The 19,318-nt window shown below is 43.4% G+C and overlaps 1 protein-coding gene across 1 annotated transcript in view; it reads right to left on the bottom strand.

Moving 5' to 3' along the window:
• The window catches only part of Cdk15 (cyclin dependent kinase 15), a 77,584-nt gene extending 60,274 nt beyond the window's left edge, over positions 1 to 17,310 (bottom strand). The window contains exons 1-7 of the mRNA XM_075956266.1: positions 16,968 to 17,310; positions 16,122 to 16,271; positions 15,825 to 15,919; positions 9,096 to 9,175; positions 4,201 to 4,295; positions 3,161 to 3,223; positions 1,216 to 1,339 (exon numbers count right to left, since the gene is read on the bottom strand). Of these exons, the coding sequence (XP_075812381.1) occupies positions 1,216 to 1,339; positions 3,161 to 3,223; positions 4,201 to 4,295; positions 9,096 to 9,175; positions 15,825 to 15,919; positions 16,122 to 16,271; positions 16,968 to 17,093 (733 nt within the window). The 5' untranslated portion in view covers positions 17,094 to 17,310. The remainder of the gene's footprint in view (positions 1 to 1,215; positions 1,340 to 3,160; positions 3,224 to 4,200; positions 4,296 to 9,095; positions 9,176 to 15,824; positions 15,920 to 16,121; positions 16,272 to 16,967) is intronic.
• Positions 17,311 to 19,318: the final 2,008 nt, after the last annotated feature.

The raw sequence follows: 19,318 nt of genomic DNA on the forward strand, positions 1-19,318 counted from the left end.
TGATAACTACACTGAAGTAGGCACTCGGGCAGTATCTGAAGGACCGTGAGCCACTTGACAAGTGAAGATTAGGGAAACGCACTCTGGGGTTGCCACGACAGCTCTGACTGCCCTGAGGGACGGTTGTTTCTAGAACACTCTTCCATTGTACTGTGGGTCTCTACAGTAGCAGTGAAATCTTAACCTGTGAAGGTGTAAGTCACAAACAATGCCACACCAATTTGGGATTATGATTAATAGGGTGATATTTATTTAAAGGGGAAAAAACTTACAGATCACTGTCCCAGGCAACAGCCCTCTACGCAACGCAACCAGTAGTCTAGTCGCCGGCGGAGCAGGAAGTGAAGAGAGCGAGGAGAGGGAAGTGGCTGCTTTTTTAAAGGGAGAGAGACCACGCCCCAATGAGCTGGTATCTCAGCGGCTATTGGCTGGAGGAGTGGGAGGACCTCCCGCAACAAACCTGGCTGATGCTAACTTGGAATTCTTATACTTGGGAGACAGAACCAGGAGGGTGGCTGCCAGTTCAAGGCCAGCCTGGTCTACACAGTGGGTTCTAGGTCGACCAGGGCTACATGGAGAGACCCTGTCTCAAAAAATTTTTACTGAACAGTTAGTACCATACTAGGAATATAATGCTAAGCAAAAACAGACTTTTAACTACTTTCTTGTAAAGGAGAATAAAATCTAAAATCACATATATATGTATATGTGTTTATGCATTCTGTATCACGTATCTGTGAATAAATGGAAAGACGCCCTTATAGAGAAAGTCTGCGTCCTTTGCTAGGAACATTGTCAAGGTGTTGTTGACATTTAAGGGTGAAGAAACAAATATCATTTCTATTTCTGCAGGAGTCCATGCTACATTCTAGGATCAACTTCTCTATTCTGCCATCCTGGGATAGCCGTGATCTATCCTGATATAGTTGTCATCAACCACTTAGATATGGGGCTATCTCCTAAGTACAGTCTATTCTACAGGCGTCACTACCTCAAAAGTGACCTATTTGAGGCATCTGGCTAGATGTCTTGATGGAATTCTAGAAAACTTCCACACTCTCCCTCCCTCTTGCCTCACGTTTCCTGGATGTCAATCTGACATCCAACACAGCATCGCGTTCTTGGGCTCTAGTTTTTAAAGGCCAAGCCTGGCCAACGCTTCAAGTAAATACAGACAAAAGACATAGAGCAGAAGGAGACCTGAAGGCGACTCACCAAAATCAGCCAATTTGAGCTCTCCCAGGTGACTGATGAGCAGGTTCTGAGGTTTCAGGTCCCTGTGAAGAACATGCTGGTGGTGGATGTACGCCAGGCCCCGCAGAAGCTGGAACATGAAAAGCTGGAAGAGATGAACACCATCCCTCAGGACACGGGAACAGCAGTGTGCTGATTTTGTCTCTAAGTCAAAAATGGCCCTCTAAAAGAATATAGTGAACATGTCTCTTGAGAGATGAGAGAGAGAGAGAGAGAGAGAGAGAGAGAGAGAGAGAGAGAGAAACCATTCAGAAAGAGGAGGAAGGGTCAAAGGAACCAAGTAGACTATATCCCAAACAAAGGGATTCTGGCTTTTCCCAACATCTTGTTCCTTTGATACTGAAGGAATTGTCCTTCCTTAAAATCTACAGTGAAACCTTGAGGTCTCCTTAGAAGCATTTGCAGCTGGTTTAGCTGTGAAAGATATCATCTTTACACACAGATGACTTGGTATGTCAGGTCAAAGTTGATTTGGAAATGATAGAGTTTATTATACTTGTTGTTATTTTCCGGGTTCCAGTATGAACTCTTTTAAATCTATGATACCAAAAGACCCAACTGGGAAATATATTTTGGATGGTATTAAGAAATAAAGGGGGGGGGCGTGGTAAGATGGGTCAGTAGGTAAAGTACTTTCTGTGTAAGCCTGGAATCCTGTGTTCAATACCCAGAACCCATATAAAGGTGGGAGGAGAGAATCGACTCCACAAAGCTGCCCTCTCTCTCTCTCTCTCTCTCTCTCTCTCTCTCTCTCTCTCTCTCTCTCTCACACACACACACACACACACACACACACACACACACACACACACGATGCTTATTTATTTACTTTTTAAGTTTGAGAAAAAGAAATAAAGGAACCATTGTATTCATAAATTATCTTAAAGCCATAAATTCAAAGTTGAAAACAAAATGTAATAGAAATAATTGCACAAGCAAGAAGACATTTACTTCTCTGCATAGCTACAGGACAGGACTTTTTACTAGAAATTTAAAGCATTTTATTTTATGTATATGAACGTTTTGCCTCCGTGTACAGCTGTGTCCCAGTTGCATGCAGTACCCACAGAGACCAGAAGAGGGTGGTAGACCCTGTGGAAATGGAGCTACAGATCTCTGCTATGCGGGCGCTAGAAACCAAACCAGGTCTTCGGCAAGAGAAGTGCTTTTTTTTTTTTTTTTTTTTTTTTTTTTTTTTTTTTTTTTTAGTGATTGAGTCACGTCTCCAGCTCTCCAGCTCCTTACTGAGCTCATGTTTGTTTGTTTGTTTGTTTTCATCCTTCTCAGCACTTCAGTGTCTGGTATGTGTGATCCTCCAGCCTCAAAGTCCGTCTTCCTCCGAGCGTTCTATTTAGCAGCTGGCACGCCCCTTGGCATCCGGCTCATCATCGCACAGCGACCTGAGTCTAGACCCAGTCTAGACCCAGTCTAGACACCAATGCTGTCTCGCTACCGCATCTTCTCGGTTTCCTCCACGTGTCTGACAGAACTCCGCCTCTGAATCGCTCAGAATGCCTGCTTTCTCCCCTCCTCTATTAGAACTGTTGAACATTACCACGTTTAAGAAGGAAAGGTGGTGCTGTCCAAAGGTGGCTCACTGGCTCTGAGCCCTGGCTGCTCTTGTAGAGGACGAGAGCTGGGTTCCCAGCGCTCACACAGAAGCACACAACCATTTGTAATTCCGACATGAGAGTATCGAGTTCCCTTTTTTGGTTTCTACTCATGTATGCACATACATACGATTTTAAAAAAATAAATATTTTAAAACAACAATAATAAAATCCCCACAAAACATAGTTATGCAGACAATTTAATAATTGTTTTGTTAATTGTTATATTTAATAGTGATTGTTTTGTACCCATGAGGGTTCTTGCTAGAGGGGAGCCTGGATCTTAAAGTACTCACCCTGACGTTGTGAGGATGAAGGCCTCCGGGATGCTGAGACATGTACTGGGCCAGGTCTGTGTGCTAAATAGAATGGCAGGGAAAGAGGACAGAGGTCAGCGGCACTTGGACAGTATCCTGCTTCGCACCGTGTACCCGAGCGAGCGCAACAAAATCGCGATGTTTAGACTAAAGGGCGCTTGGACAATATCCTACATCACACCGCGTACCCAAGCGGGCACAACAAAAACGCGGATGTTTAAAGTATAAAAGGAGTTATAGCCAGATTTCTGTGAGGCAGACAGAGCATGTCTTCTAGCTGGCTGCCGGCACATCGGAGCCCGTTCTTGGTACAGAGACACTCTATTTGAGTGACTCGTTCTGAACACAGCAAAGGGAACCTTCACTTTTCAAGTATCCTTGAAGGCAGGTCAAGTACACTCCTCTCAGGATTTCTTTCTGCTCATTTGAATTTTTTTTCCCTTTTCAAAAGTACAATTTGAGTCACTAGTAGGCTGATATATGGCTTTTAAATATCTTGTGTTTTTATATCTTTCCGTTTTGCCAAAAAAACAAACCAGGTTCTATAAGTAATTAAAACAGCCTTAAAAAAAAAGATTTATTTATTATGTATACAATATTCTGTCTGCATGTATGCCTGAAGGCCAGAAGAGGGCACCAGATCTCACTGCAGATGGCTGTGAGCCACCATGTAGTTGCTGGGAATTGAACTCAGGACCTCTGGAAGAGCAGTCAGTGCTCTTAACCTCTGAGCCATCTCTCCAGCCCAAAACAGCCTTTTAAAAGCACAGAGTTTTATGAGAAAGCAAATACAGAATCCTAGTCTATTCCTGGTGGCAAGGGGGACAGGACAGACAAAATCCAGGTAAAGAGGTGCAACTAATTGCTGGCCAGAGCAGCAAGGCGCTGCCTAGCCCAACGATCCATCCTACCTTCCACATCATAATGAAAGTTTTATCATGCCATAAAATATTAACAGATTCATTATACAAGCACCAGGCCTTTCCCCCCTCTGTGCTGGAAAAGTTTAGAGAACTCACCAAGTATTCAAACACGAATGTCAGAGTCTCCTTGGTGTGAACGATGTCGTGCAGAAGGACAATGTTGGCGTGCTTCAGTCCCTTCAGGAGAGAGGCTAGGAAGATTTAAACAAGAGGGGACCGCCATCACTGATAAGAAAGGCAATAAGTCTGGCAATCTTGAGTTCAATCCCTGAAACCCATGCAAATAGGTAGAAGACAAAAAAAAATGACCGCACGAAGTTGTCTTCTGACCTCCACATAGGCATCATGGCACGGCTTTGAGTGCACATGCATGGGCGTGTGCGTGAACACAGACACACACTCATAACAATAATTTCAAACTTTTAAAAATATCCCTCTCCTATGCCATTACCCTGGGGCTACTTCTCATAAGGCCGTAACTATGCAAAGAATACGTTATGTCCTTGATCAGGTTGGACTCAGCAGAATTCCCGTCAGCCAGGCTTGCCTTCCTCCATCTGTGGGAACTGCAGACCTGAGATTTTAATCAGACCCTTTGTTGATCTTATCGGATGATCCCCCAGCAAGGTTCCTGAACCTTTTTTTTTTTTTTGGTGATTTTTCTCACAAATAGGTTAGAAGTAAGTACAATGATCCAAAAGGTTTTCAGCCACAATGTTTCTAGTTTAAATGCTGCCGTTGCGGGGTTCTGTAGGAGACACTGGAGAGCGGCTGCTCACCCACTATCGGGCTGTTTTCTGGAGTCTTCCCAGTCTGCCTTAATTTTCACACAGGCAGCATCACAGAGTGGAGTTCTGTTTTTCCGCTTTTACTCTTGCTGAAGGAGAGTCAATCGAGCAAGCCTTTGCAGTTTTATGTAGTAGAGAGAATTTAAATATAACTGACAGGGGGTTCTAATACTGAAGAATGCTATGACTCCAGGCAAATTTCCCAGCTTCCCTGAGGTTCAGACTCCTTCATTTCTATAACAACAACAAACGCCATTATATTGTACTTCTGCCGTTGGTGTGAGGAGTTGACAAAGACTATGGCGGAGGAAGGCATGTCACGTTTCTGGATCTCAGGACAGAGTGTATATATGAAAGTTATGAGTGTTTGAATTAAGTTTGGTTTGGCCATATGATATAATGTCTCTAAAGGTGTTAAGGATGCATGGAAGCTTATTAGGATTTTCCCTTAGTGCCATTCAGACTTTTGTTCGTTTCATATTACATATGAAGATCCCACGAACACAAGCATGCACTCTGCCTACTGAGAGACTGTCCATGTAGCAAAATTCTACTCAATAAATCCCAGGCTGCCCCACACTCAGAGCAAGCAGACTTCTCGGGAAAAGATTTCTCTTCTTTTTTTAAATGTTAAGATTTTATTTACAAAGCTTTTCCTTATTGTACAGAAAGTAAAAATGTTGTTACAATCCCAGTGTAACTGGCAGCCAGGACGGTCAACTGGGAAAAGAATTCTTGTGTCAAGGGTTTGGAAAGAAGGCTCTGAGTTTTTCCCGCGCATGGCATCTTGTTACCTTTCTAGCCAGTGACCCTGGATTTTAACTAATGAACACCAGCTGCTCTTATCTTGCTTTCCATCCCTCTCCATTTAACCTCGGTCTCTCTGGCCTCACATCCATTGAGATCTTAACCAGGGAGAATTGAACCAGTGTCAAAGTTCTTTAAGTGGGGCCTCGCTTTCAAGGCTGCAAGCTTTCACACTGAAGGAAAAAGAAGCGGCCATTGTTGGAAGCTGGAAGCCAAACCACCTCGGATGTGTCAAAATCCTTTTGTGGTTTTTCATATCATACAAGCAAAGCTTTCAGTAAGGGGCAGTCTATAAAACAAACCGAGGAGTCCACAACGGAGCCCTAACTGTAATTGCGAACACCTGTGTGGCGGGCGGCACCGGGCAAAGGATCGATGCAGGAATGGTTACGCAGAGAGAACAATCCATGCGGGGTGGGGCAGGGTGGGCTTTGAGCCAGGCCGAGAACATCTGTGCATCTGTTAGCAGAACCTGCTGCAACAGGGTTTCGCTGTGCCTGCCAGATGTGGACCTGGAGAACCCAGCTCGAGGGAAAATAGGAACAAAGCCCATTGTGAGCAATTAGTGAACTCCAGCTCGCGAAAGGCCATGCCCAGAGAATGTTGAGAACTTTGACACAGAAAGTCCCCGCTAGCCCAGTGACCGGGACGCTTCTACTGTGTTCAGAGATACTCTTCCACCTAGCTGCACGTCGGTCCCCAAATGTGATCGCCCTCTCGTTTGGATGACTCATAAGAACACCAGTAAGTGCGGCTTCCATTATGTTAAACACTTAAACCATGGGTGTGTCCCCTCCCCCCAGATTGCACCTGATCCTATCAGGATGAGTCCCCACTTAAACTGATAGCTTCTTGGCCTTTCTACTTAAATTGAAAATGTTTCCCAGGGGCATCCGAGGCTTTTGAAAATGGAATCAAATTGAGTTATAAGCTCATTTTCTGAATTGTTTTTTTTTAAATGCTTGTTTGCATAACCTATTCTTCTACGTTGAGCCCGAAATCTGCCTCTCCATTAGTTACACTGATTCATTGTCAACACACTCAATGCTTGAATTGTCTGCTCTGTTAAGACTGAAGACATCAGAATGAAGAGCGGGGCTTTCTCTGCTTATCTCTCAAGCTCTCAACACCATCCTTTGCATCCAGTGTGTACTCAGGAAAGGAGGGAAGACAACAGAGCTAAGAGAAGAACGGAAGGCCGAGGAAGGGCCATTTCTCTGGATTTTTTTTTTTTCAGAGACCGATAGTAATCGCGTCATGCAGAGGGCTCCGTTGATGAGAAAGCTTGCCTAGTGTGGGGGTTCGGATGAGAAATTCAACCCAGAGGCTTGAGCTTTTGAGTGTTTGATTCCTAGTTGGTGGCATTGTCTGGGGACCCTGCAGTTTTGTTGGAAGAAACACAAGACTGAAGACTCGGGGTTTGAGAACTCAGCATCGCACACTTCCGGTTTGCTCTTTCTAGTGTGTGTGTGTGTGTTTGAAGGTGTCATCTCTTAGCTTCCTGTTCCTGCTACCACGGAGGCTTTCCGGTTTGCTCTTTCTAGTGTGTGTGTGCGTGTGTGTGTGTGTTTGAAGGTGTCATCTCTTAGCTTCCTGTTCCTGCTACCACGGAGGCTTTTTGTTGCTCTGCCTCTCCCAATATCCCATCCCCCCTGTGACGGACTCTTATCTCTTTGGAACTGTCAGCCAGGTAAACTCTTTCTTCCTTTGGTTGTGGCGTTTTACCCCAACAGAAACGTAACTAATATCCTAGCATGTTTGAGGCCCAAGATTTGTTTCCCAGCAGGAAGTGTAAAGCTGAGTGTGGCAGCATGTCTATCAAGGTAGCCCTTGTGAGGGACAGGCAGGAGAATAGAGAGTTCCAGGCCATCCTTGGTTACACAGTGAGTTTGGGGCCAGTCTGGGCTCTAGGAGGCCCTGCCCCAAACAACCAACACCCTTAGGTGAAATGCTGGTAAATTGTATTATTTTGTTTCACTATGTTGGTTTTAAGTTTGTAAGTTATTAGTGATAAATATTGTGGTATACATCTTCTCATTGATCAGTAATATAAAAGTAATAAAATAAAATTCAAGAATAAAATAATAGCAGTGACTATTCACTGAGCCCTGAAAAGATAAGCATCATGTGCTCTCATTTGATCTTTATTTTTTATTTAATTTTTTGTTTTTTCCCCGAGACAGGGTTTCTCTGTGGCTTTGGAGCCTGTCCTAGAACTAGCTCTGTAAGACCAGGCTGGCCTCGAACTCACAGAGATCCTCCTGTCTCTGCCTCCCAAGTGCTGGGATTAAAGGCGTGTGCCACTGCCACCCGGCTTTGTTTGGTCTTTATAACACTCTCTGAAACATGTCCTGTTAACAGCCACTTCTTCTGTGAACCCAGTCTTAGAGAAACTATGGACCAGAACCACATCATCAGCCCCTAGCAGCCAGATGAGGCAGACCTGACATCTTCACCTCCTTGCGATGCTGCCCACGATGCAAAGAAAACCCAGGAAGCTAAGTTTGTCAAGGCACCCCTGGAAGGCCAGCTCTAGGAGGCAGAGGCAGGGGGACAGCAAGCTTGAGGTCAGAGTGGGCTACATAGTAAGCCTGAGGCTGGGCTGGAGAGATGGCTCAGTGGTTAAGAGCATTGACTGCTCTTCCAAAGGTCCTGAGTTCAATTCCCAGCAACCACATGGTGGCTCACAACCATCTGTAATGAGGTCTGGTGCCCTCTTCTGGCCTGCAGACATACAGACAGGAAAAAAAAAAGTAAGTCTGAGGCTGTGTAGGCAGACAAACAAACAAAACAGAGACAGCTCCAGAGGGAGAGAGAGAAGGGAGAGAAAGAAAACGCTGAAAGAACAAGCCTTCTACCCTGGAGGCTGAAGCAGTAGGATTGCAAGTTCAAGGCCTGTCTGGGAAATTTAGTGAGACTCTGTCCCAAAGAAATAAGCGTGTGTGTGTGTGTGTGTGTGTGTGTGTGTGTGTGTGTTGTGCACGTGCACCCTGGACCTAAGTACTGTAGGAAAAACAAAAATGAAACAAGAAAATAGGCTATGATCAGGTGAATCCCCATCACCAATTACTATGATGTTACACTTCTCTCTCTTTTGAATGAGTTGTGTAGACATGTTTTAGTATGAACCCAAGCATGCAGAAAACATTTAGTAAACGCTCATAGAGGTCATAAATATGGACAGCAGTTTTGAACGTTGTCTTCAAGAACAAACACTAAAACGATAGTGTAAATAATCTTGGGGAATTGGCAACAAAATCAAAATCTGAAATTATAACATCACTTCTAGAAATGCCAGAGATCGCACGCTGAGTGGGCAGACTGAATCCTTTACGGTGGTTTTACCACGTCTAGCCATCAAAACAACCTCTGGGGTTCGTTTCTTCCTGGTCTTACCTTCCCGTATGGCTGTGAAAGGGACGCCCTCCTCTGCGTTCATGCTGATGACTTTCAGAGCTACCAGTTGTCCGTTTATCCTAGGAAGGGACAGGACAGACAGACACACACTCACTGAGATGGTCCAAAGCAATGGTTCACGTACAGATGCTAGAACAAAGGCTTGTGTTCCTCCACAAGCTCTAGAATACAAACTAACAATTTCCTCAAAACAACGAGCCCTTTACACATAAAACGTGTGGCATATATATTTCCCAGTAGCCTTTTCTTTACTTGTGTGGTCGATTTACTTTATAGGACATTCAGAGTAAGCACGAAGGCATCCAGAGGCCACCCCCCTCCTGGTGTTTGCTGATCCCTTTGGTGCACTCTAACTTTGGTTGTGGCTTCATAACTGTCTCCTTGATCTTTTCTGTCCACTCTCCATAGAGTCCCTTGGGACATACTTCTCAAATGAAAGTCAACTTGTCACTTACTTTGCAAAACCTACTGTTTCTCCACCCTTCGTTTCAGATAACAGCCAAATTCTCTTCCTTTTTCTTTTTGTTGTTTTGTGTGTGTGTGTGTGTGTGTGTGTGTGTGTGTGTGTGTGTGTGTGTGTGTGTGTTTGCGTGCGCAGGGAAGGGAGATGTGGGTCTTGAAATGTAGTCCTGACTGACTTCCAACTTTCAATTCTCCTGAATAAGCATGTTAACAGCCAATGTCGGCAGTATTCTCCAAAGTATTGTCTGATTTACCCACATCTCACCGTTCTCTTTCTTCTTTTCCTCTCCCTCCCTCTGTCTTCTCTCCACTTATGTACAGTTTTGTTTTGATATTAGGTAAGTGTAGATATCCAAGAAGGTTTTTATGACCATGTTGTTTCTAATACGGAGAGATTCACTCTCAATAATCTGTTCTCTCTCGGCTTCACATTTTCTCTTATCGTTCATGATGTTGGTTTTTTTTTCAATTAATTATTTATTTATTTATTTATTTATTTATTTATTTATTTATTATGTGTACAACATTCTGCTTCCCACACACCAGAAGAGGGCGCCAGATCTCATAGATGGTTGTGAGCCACCATGTAGTTGCTGGGAATTGAACTCAGGACCTCTGGAAGAGCAGTCAGTGCTCTTAACCTCTGAGCTATTTCTCCAGCCCCTCATGATGTTTTTAATAAACAAGCTAGCATTGAACTTATAACAATCTTCCTGCCTCAACTTTTCAAGTGCTGGGATTATAGGCATAAGCCACCATGCCTGGTTTTGTTGTTTACTATTGCAAAATGGGATATTTAATAATATATAGTATTTTATCATACAGACACACCACAGTGTGGTCTGCCAATTCCAAATTCTTATAAATTACAGTTTGGGGTTATTTTAAGAATACCATGATGGGCATGGTGGCTCCTGTTGTAACCCTAGCCCTTGAGAGGCTGAGGTAGGAGGAAAGTTGTTACAATGTCAGACGGGTCAACGTGGTGAGTTCCAGAGACTAGCTTGGGTTAGCATGAGACTGTTTCCTTTAAGGAAATAATGGGGGCTATGGGAAAAGATTTAGCCACAGAAATGATGATGAAAATTTTTCATTTTATTTGGCTTTTGCTTTAAAATTCATTTTTTGAGAACAATTTTAGAGTTCTAGAAAATTGAGAAGACAGTATAGAAAATTCCCATGTCCTTACACTCTGTTTCTACTGCTGTTGACTCTTACTTAGCAAGGCGAAGCTATTACAACTGATGAACCAAGCTGGGCACAATGACCTACACCTGTAATTCTAGCACTTGGAAGATGGAGGAAGGAGAATCAAGGAATTCAAGGTCATCCTCAGCTACATTTGAAGGCCAGCCAGAACTGAAACTCATGAATCTGTGTTTCATGTGTTTCAGTTCAAAAACAAAAACAAACAAAAAAAAACAGAACAAAACAAACAAACAAACCAAAACACTAAACTAGTGTAAAATAATGACAATAATTAATGAACTAATATTGATGAATGTCATTAAAGCATATTAGAATTTCTTCAGCTTTTACTTCATAACCTTCTAATTGCTTAAGATGATACCCAGGACTACATTTAGTTGCTGTGTCTCCCTAGGGTCCTCTTGGCTGTGCACTTTGCCGGATTTTCCTTGGGTTTGGTGACCTTGATGGTCCTGGGGCATGCTGGTTAAAGACTTTGTAGAGTTCCTCTCTTAGACATTTTCCCTGAAGTTTCTCTTAAGACTAAGCTGGGATTCTGAATTTGGGGATGGTTAAGAACTATCTTGATGATATTGTACCATGGGGGCTCTCTTTGGCCATGACTTGGGTCTTTGGATGTTGACGGTAACTGCCTGTCTGAGGTAGCACTCGTTGACCGTCTATTGCAAAGTGACTATCTTAGAATCCACATCACTAAGTGTAACTTGGTGCACTTTGGGCAATGGGCCCACTGAGATCCTCTTCCGACAGAGTAGACCTGTGTAAGAAATCTGGAATTCTTTTGCATGGGAGATTTATTTCTCCTCTCTTATTTATTAATTTATTGAGCCATTCCTTTGTAGCAGCAGCGACTCATAGATATTTTATTCTTTGGGTTATAACTCAATACCACTTAATTTTGTGCCCTGGTTTTGGCAGGTTTTCCCCTTGGAAACTCTTCCGTTGATGCCCACGCCACTGTGCCAAACCGTTCATCAGGGGAGCTTAGTTTTGTTTTTACCTCCACAGTCTGGCCTATGCATATATCACTTTTTAATTAATTTCTTTACATCTGATACTGCATTTCCCAGTCGTTTCTGTTTATTCTGTCCCTCCCTCACCTTTTTACAGGAACGTTTGACAAAGATTTTTTTTTACTGCTTGCTTTCACTTGCCTTTCAAGTTTCGAGCTTAATTTTTTTTTTTTATGTGGGAAATACTAATTTCCCAGAGTATTTTACTGAGATCATGGCTCTGTAAGATTCTATTCCACCCACCCCAAACAACAACAGCTTTTTTGTCAAATATGTATAGAAATGCTGTGCACTTTCAGGATTTCCACTACTCTTGGGTAGCCATGGTACCAAAACACAGGCAGTTTTGCAGGGCTGAAGGTATCTGTTGTAAAGGAATTTGGTTTTGTCTAGGGTTGCCAGCATCTATTGGACTTCAGCTGTTTCAACGAAACCCTTATTGAAGTGTCTTGGAATCGGTACCCTCTGGAACACTAGGGCACCGTGGTCACTCCATCCCCCTATGATGAATGTTATATGCGTAAACCGACCTCCCCAGCCTCAAGGATGCACCCACTTCTGATGGAGGAAGGTCATTGGTTAAATAAAAAGAAACTGCTTGGCCCTTATTGGTTAGAAGATAGGTGGGAGGAGTAAACAGAACAGAACGCTGGGAGGAAGAGGAAGTGAGCTCAGACTCCACAGCTCTCCTCTTGGTAGCAGACGCCTCAGAGAGACGCCATGTTCCCAGCTCCCTGGAAGATGCACACGATGAAGCTCTGACCCAGGATGGACATAGGCTAGAATCTTCCCGGTAAGACCGGTGCTACACAGATGATAAGAAATGGGCTAGTCCAGGTGCGAGAGTTAGCCTAGAAGAGGCTAGATAGAAATGGGCCAAGCAGTGATTAAAAGAATACAGTGTCCATGTAATTATTTCAGGGCAAAAGCTAGCCGAGCAAGCGGCCGGGGTGATGGGGACGTAGCCCCGCCGCCCTTATTACTACACACTTCATCTTTCTGTCTAACTGCTGTGCATTTCCTTGTTCATTTAAATCTTTACTCCATTGTATTTATTTATTTGTTTGTTTGTTTAGTTTTACTTTTTGAGACAGGGTTTCTCTGTAGCTTTGGAGCCTGTCCTAGAACTAGCTCTTATAGACCAGGCTGGCCTCGAACTCACAGAGATTCTCCTGCCTCTGCCTCCCAAGTGCTGAGATTAAAGGCGTGCACCACCATCACCGGCCACTGTATTCTTATTCTGCATTCAATTTTCAAAAAGGCAGATTGTCCCAGCGCTGTTTGCGGGAACATTTTTTTTCCCTGCTGACTTGAAAGGTCACCACGTGTATTTAGTAAGTTTTACTGATTACTTGTATTTGTACATATTCAGAGCTTTCTGAAATAACATTTCTGTCATGTGTGGTAGTGTGTACTGTAATCCCAGTACCGAGGCATAGACAGGAAGATCACAGGTTCAAGGCCAGCTTGGTCTACATTTTGAATTTCAGGTTAGCTAGGGCTATATTAGAAAGACCTTGATTTTTTTTTTAAAAAAAGTCTTTGATCTATCTTTTATGTGTGTGCTGTACAATTTTAATTGTACTTAGACTATAAAGCCAGATCTCTGGGTCTGTGAGTACCTTGTGTGTGTGTGTGTGTGTGCGCGTGTGGAAATATTTGGGAAGAATATTGATTGTACATTGACTGTGTATTGATTCCTTTTCTTATCATTTCCTGCACAACACCACATCCGGCTATTTGCATAGCATTTCCATCATATGGCGCTATATGCAAATACTGTGTCATCTTTTGTAAGTGATTTGAGCATCCATGGATTAGGAGCCCCAGGGGTCAGGGTGGGGCCTAAACACCAGCTTCCTAAGTATTTCAGGAGGCACGTTTAGTTAGTCCACATCAAACCCAGAAGTCAGGGAGCCAATGTCATCTCTACGGTGTTAGGTTCTGACTGTCCTGTGTTTGCAACCGCCTTGGAATCCATCGACTCGCACATACTCCCGCCAGCTCCTCCCAGCCCTCATCCTTTTCCTACTCCTCCAATGCTGGGGTTGATTCTGACACAGGGAGTTTTTTTTTAACTTGTTTTCCCCTGCTTGGAGTTGTCCTCTGTGTCCCTGCATCTAGTTCATCGTCACCTCCCTCAGATTCCCTGTCCAAACCTTTCTCTCTCGGCGAGGCCTCTTCTCGCTGCTCTTTATAAAATCGTGATTGCCTCGCTGCCCCCATTCCATTCCCATTGCACCCACCCCAAGTTTTTATTTTTATTTATTATATTATATTTTTGTTTATTATATTATGTATTGTATTCATTTATTACATCATGTTTATTATAATATGTTTGTATTAATATATTATTTTATTATATATTATTATATTCATTATATTATTTTTATTATATATGATACTCATTATATTATTTTTATTTATTATATTATAAACCTCTCTCCCCTCCTATGTAATATACATATATATGCATGTATATAATCCTTTTGAGGTATATTATATATAGTAGATATAAAATATTTTTTCTTATATATAATACATATATTAGTCTTTTGTGGCAAGGTCTCATGCTGGATCTAAAGCTAGTCTGGTGGCTAGCAAGCCCAACTGGCCCTACTGTCTCCCCTCCTCTCTCTCCTCACAGCACTGGGACTATAGGCATGTGTAGCTCCACCTGGATTTTTATGTGGTTATGGGGATTTGAACTCAGGTTGGGTGTCAGGAGCCAATTTCCCCCTAAAATCATTGCAGGAACCGTCACCCTGGGGAGTCTGCAGAGAACCCCACACCCCTAATTGTGTTAGGAATAGTTCTATTGACAGAGCCTACCCCACACCCAAATTGGCTGTTAATGGGAGCTATCTGTTAGCAGAACCCACCCCACATTCCAAACTATCTAGGGAACTAGGTGTGTCAACTCGTGACTTCTTGGCCTACAGTGACCTGACAGAATGTAACCTCCTGGCTAAGTGACCAACTCGGACCATGTGACCAACGTGAACCACGCGGCAAGAGCCCAGGCCCCTGTGCCCATCCCCCAACTCTTTACCATATATAAAGCTGTACCCCATCTGTAATAAACGGAGGCTCTGACAAACTTAGCATGGCCTTCTTCCTGTCTCCTAGCCCATATCTTACAGGTAGTGCCTCTCCGGGACCCTGGAATAACTGATTGCAGGGTGGGTTACAACCCCTAGACTGAGTAGCCCACCCAAAGGCAATCGACAGTTGGGTAGCATTTCTAATGCACTTTTATCCTATTACTTAGCTGAGTTTCTTGAAGGAAATATTTTACATTCTTAGTTCCTAGGGTAATCTATAGTCATGAATCAAATCCTGGTTCTATACAATAAATCTGAAATTGCATTTTCCTAGTCATTTTATTTTAACAAAGACAACAACAAATATACAAATTCTGAGATAAAAAGTAATACTTAGTATTATGAAATTTGTACTTTTAAAATAAGACTACCATTAAGTGATGATTTTCTCTATTAGAATACCATAAATTAAGGGATAAAGTTTTCCACCTTTCTTACCATTTCTAGAAGGCAACCAGAAAGACCAGAATTCTGTCTTAGAACTGGTACCTGGGCTTTGGATAAACCTTCTTTTCCCCAGCCATTTTGTACGTTTCACAGGTACAGAAGATGCTGGCATAGCTTTTGCATATCCACACTGGAGATTTAGGAAGGGTCAAGAAACACTCTCTAGAGACACCTGACCAGCTGGGTTTCTCTATAGGTGGCAATTGTTCTTTCAGTCAACAGAGGAGAAAGCTTACCTTCTCCAGCAGTTGATTTTAGCTAGACAAGAACTGTGTTGTTGTGGGTTTTTTGTTGTTGTTATTGTTGCTGTTTTGTTCTGTTCTGTTTTCGGGGTAGTTAAAATCACATCTCCTTCCTGTTAGCCCAGATGTCTCAACACAACTCCAAAGGTTGTGAATGTCTGTGATATGTCGACGGAAATTTATAATGCAATAGGAGACACCCCCATCTACAGTCTTCAACAAGGGACTCACCTGCTAATCCCCTTGTAAACCTTGGCATAAGAACCTTCTCCCAGCTTCTCCAAGTTCAAGTAAGATGAGGCTGCCCCAAAGGGGAGGCTCTTCTTCTGCTTACAGGGTGGGGTGAGAGGTGGGAAGACAGAAAGAGCACTTAGAAAATAATGTTGACTTGTCTTTTCCCTAGGGGCATTAGACAGTATTGGGGGGCAGGGGAGGGACCCATACAGGCATCCTGGGAAGGCGAGGGCCAGCTTCCCTTAGACAAGAACCCTTGAAATCCTTCTCGATGACTGTCAGTGGCTCACTCACCCATGGCAACCCCTGCCGCAGATTCTCTTCCTGAAAAGAATCACTGTTGCTCCGTGGCCTTTTCCTCTCCAGCTTCTGGCTACTGACAGCCTGGAGTCCTCTGGGGTAAAATAAAGCCGTGGAACATGGTGCTCCTTTTCTGTCTGTTAGCTAGAGGGAAAAGAAAGTACAGGAGCAAAGTGTGTATAAAATCAAATTTTGGTGGCTGGCGAAGCCTTTTCTCGGTTTTGTTTGTCTGTTGTGTTTGTTTGTTTGTTTCTAAGCTCCTTCCACTCCCTAAAGGCTCCTCTCTTGAAAGTCAGATCCCTTAGAGACCACGATGGTACTGATCACTGAAATACCAAATTTCTCCTCCGCCTGCATAATTTAACTCAGTCTCTTTGATGAGTGTTTCCAAATTTCTCCGTTTAACTCGGTCTCCCCCATGCCCAACCGCTTCCCTACATGCTTAATGTAATATCTTAGAATAATCTAGTAAGGCACTGCTAATAATCAGGAGATAATTACTGAAACTGAGAATCCCCGGTGGACCTACCAGTATGGCAGCTTGCCCTCTTACGGTTCAGCCCTGCCATTTAGTGGCTCAGAGATGTCCAGAGAAGAGCCACTTTCTCTGTTTCAAGTCAAAAGAGACCAAAGCCAAAGATTACTCCCCTCTTCTGGTTTACAAGCACACCCCAAAACTTGATAACTACGGCCGTAAATCCTCTGTGACTTTAATAGAATTCTCTTTTTTATGAGTTTAGACCTACCACAGAGGACTCAGACCCTGCTGCAGAAGGGAGCGTCTGTCTGAATTGCTTGGTTTACCAATAAAGAAAGATGCTCCTCCCGGGATACAAATACCTCGAACGCAGCAGCCTCGGCGCTCCCAGGCTGGCTTCTCCGACAGCTGTGCGCTTCCCCTCCCTCCGAACGGTGGTAGCAACTGCATCCCGGCTGTAGCCTCTTTGCACACAGCTCCTGACCCATAATAGTCCAGGTTCAAGGAGAAAAACCGCACTTGAACGTCTCCCCATCCGCCTGTGCCGTCCTCCTTCGCTCCCTTTTTTGCCAGAGGTCAGCAGAGCGGAGCTTTAGCATGACTCACACGAGGGCTCCGTCTGGAGCAGCCTCATGACTTCAGCAGTTTTTGCTTTTATCAGCGCAAGGAGCTACGCATCAAAACCGCAGCGGCTGGCGTTCGCATGTGCACACCGGAAAACAAGGAGGCTCTTCCTGGAGAGAATTTTACTGGGTACATTGACTGCACTTACTCCGGCCTCAAGTCAATGCTGTGACTGCACTTGCTTTTCGGGAATTTGCATTGACGTGTTTATTGGACTCCCCTTGTACTAAAGGGGTCAACTCAGGAACATTTCATCCCTTTCTTGTATCTGAAAACCTCTTGGTTTTCAATTTTTTTTTCTTTTAAGGCAATGTCTCCCACAAGAGCCCAGCTATCTTTGAACTTGAGGCAATCCTCCTGCCTCATCCTCTCTAGTTCCGGGATTGCAGATGAGAGTCACATGGCTCAGGCTTGTTTTCTAACATTCAAACAAGTTTGCCATCTAGGCGATCTTTAGAGTCAAAGAAACCACAGAATGGAAGGATGATGGGAAGAAAGCTGAGGCTTCCTGCTCCACCTCTGCCTCCAAGTTAAAGTGCGTCTCCTAGTCTTACAGACTACAGGCATTCTCTCATGTATTCAGACACTATGTAAGAAACACCGACATTGATAATATGCCACAAACAGCGATGAGAGTCAGTGATAGAGCAGTTTGAGCCAGGTGTGTGCACATGTAATCTCAGTGCTTTGTAGGATGAAGTAGGAGGATGGCGAGTTCAAGACCAGCCTGGACTATGTAGAAAGATTCTTTTTCGAATAAAGAGGGAAGCCGGGCGGTGGTGGCACATGCCTTTAATCCCAGCACTCGGGAGGCAGAGGCAGGCGGATCTCTGTGAGTTCGAGACCAGCCTGGTCTACAAGAGCTAGTTCCAGGACAGGCTCCAAAACCACTGGGAAACCCTGTCTCGAAAAAACCAAAAAAAAAAAATCTAATAAAGAGGGAATCTCTCTCTCTGTGTGTGTCTGTGTGTGATCACACTTGCATGTGCATAAGGTATCTTTAATATATATATATAGTTAATGCTTAGTGTATGTAAACACCATATTAGTACTTGGTATTTGCAGGAATCTGGATCAAACTGCTTTGTAGTCTGTGATCTTGGGCAGAACTTTTGCTCTGTGAGGCACTCATAATATCATTGCCATTGTAATATGCCAACCACAGGATTGTACACATGTGCAAAAATTTCTCTGAGAAAAAGAGCTATGTTTATTGTTACAACAGCATTAATAATATCTAACATCTGAACTTTCAGACGTTAAGTTTTAAACCTTGTGGGATTTAATCTTGAGCATGTACTTTAAGTTTTATTTCAAGATTTCTACAAGAAAGTAAGGTATGGGGCCCAAACCTGTGTTTTCAACACTTGGGAAACAAGTAAGAAGATTGTCATGAATTAGAGGCCAGCCTGGGCTACAGAGTATCTCAAGACAAAGGCAAAAGAGAAACAATTTGCTACATAAGATCTAAGGCAAGTCTAGCCAATGATTTACTAAAAATTGAGACATTTATAAAGAGAGACCAATGACACACACAGAACAAAGACAAGGTAGAAAGACTGTTACCCCTCAAATCCAGTTAAAGCTTGAGTGGCATGGCATTCCACTTGTTCATTATAATAAAGTTTGTCAGAAATGTTCATTTTGGGTCTGGGGAGATGGTTCATTGGGTAAATGTCCCCACCATCAAGCCGCCTGACCTCAGTTCAGTGTTAGAACCTCAGATGGGAGGAGAGAACTGACTTTGTCCAGTTTCCTTTGAGTTCACCACTGCATACACTTAATTAAGACACTGAAATATTGAAAAAAAATAAAGAAGTGCTAGTTCTTTCCTCAAAGATTGTGGACTTTATCACAGACAAATTATATCCTAGCTGGATGGGGATACAGGCCTGGAGTCTGTGGCAGACTTTGGAACCTGAGGCAGAAAGATCCTGAGTCTGAGGCCAGCCTGGACTACATATTAAGACCTTACTAAAAAACAAAACCTATGTTCTAGGCCCGGGTTAAGGTAGTTTCATAAATTTTAGGTTAGTGTGTGTATGTAGGTTGGAGAGTATTTTACTCTGTAGCCCTGGCTAGCCTGGAA

Source organism: Microtus pennsylvanicus, chromosome 22, assembly GCF_037038515.1.
Source record: "Microtus pennsylvanicus isolate mMicPen1 chromosome 22, mMicPen1.hap1, whole genome shotgun sequence".
NCBI classification, from domain to species: Eukaryota; Metazoa; Chordata; class Mammalia; order Rodentia; family Cricetidae; genus Microtus; species Microtus pennsylvanicus.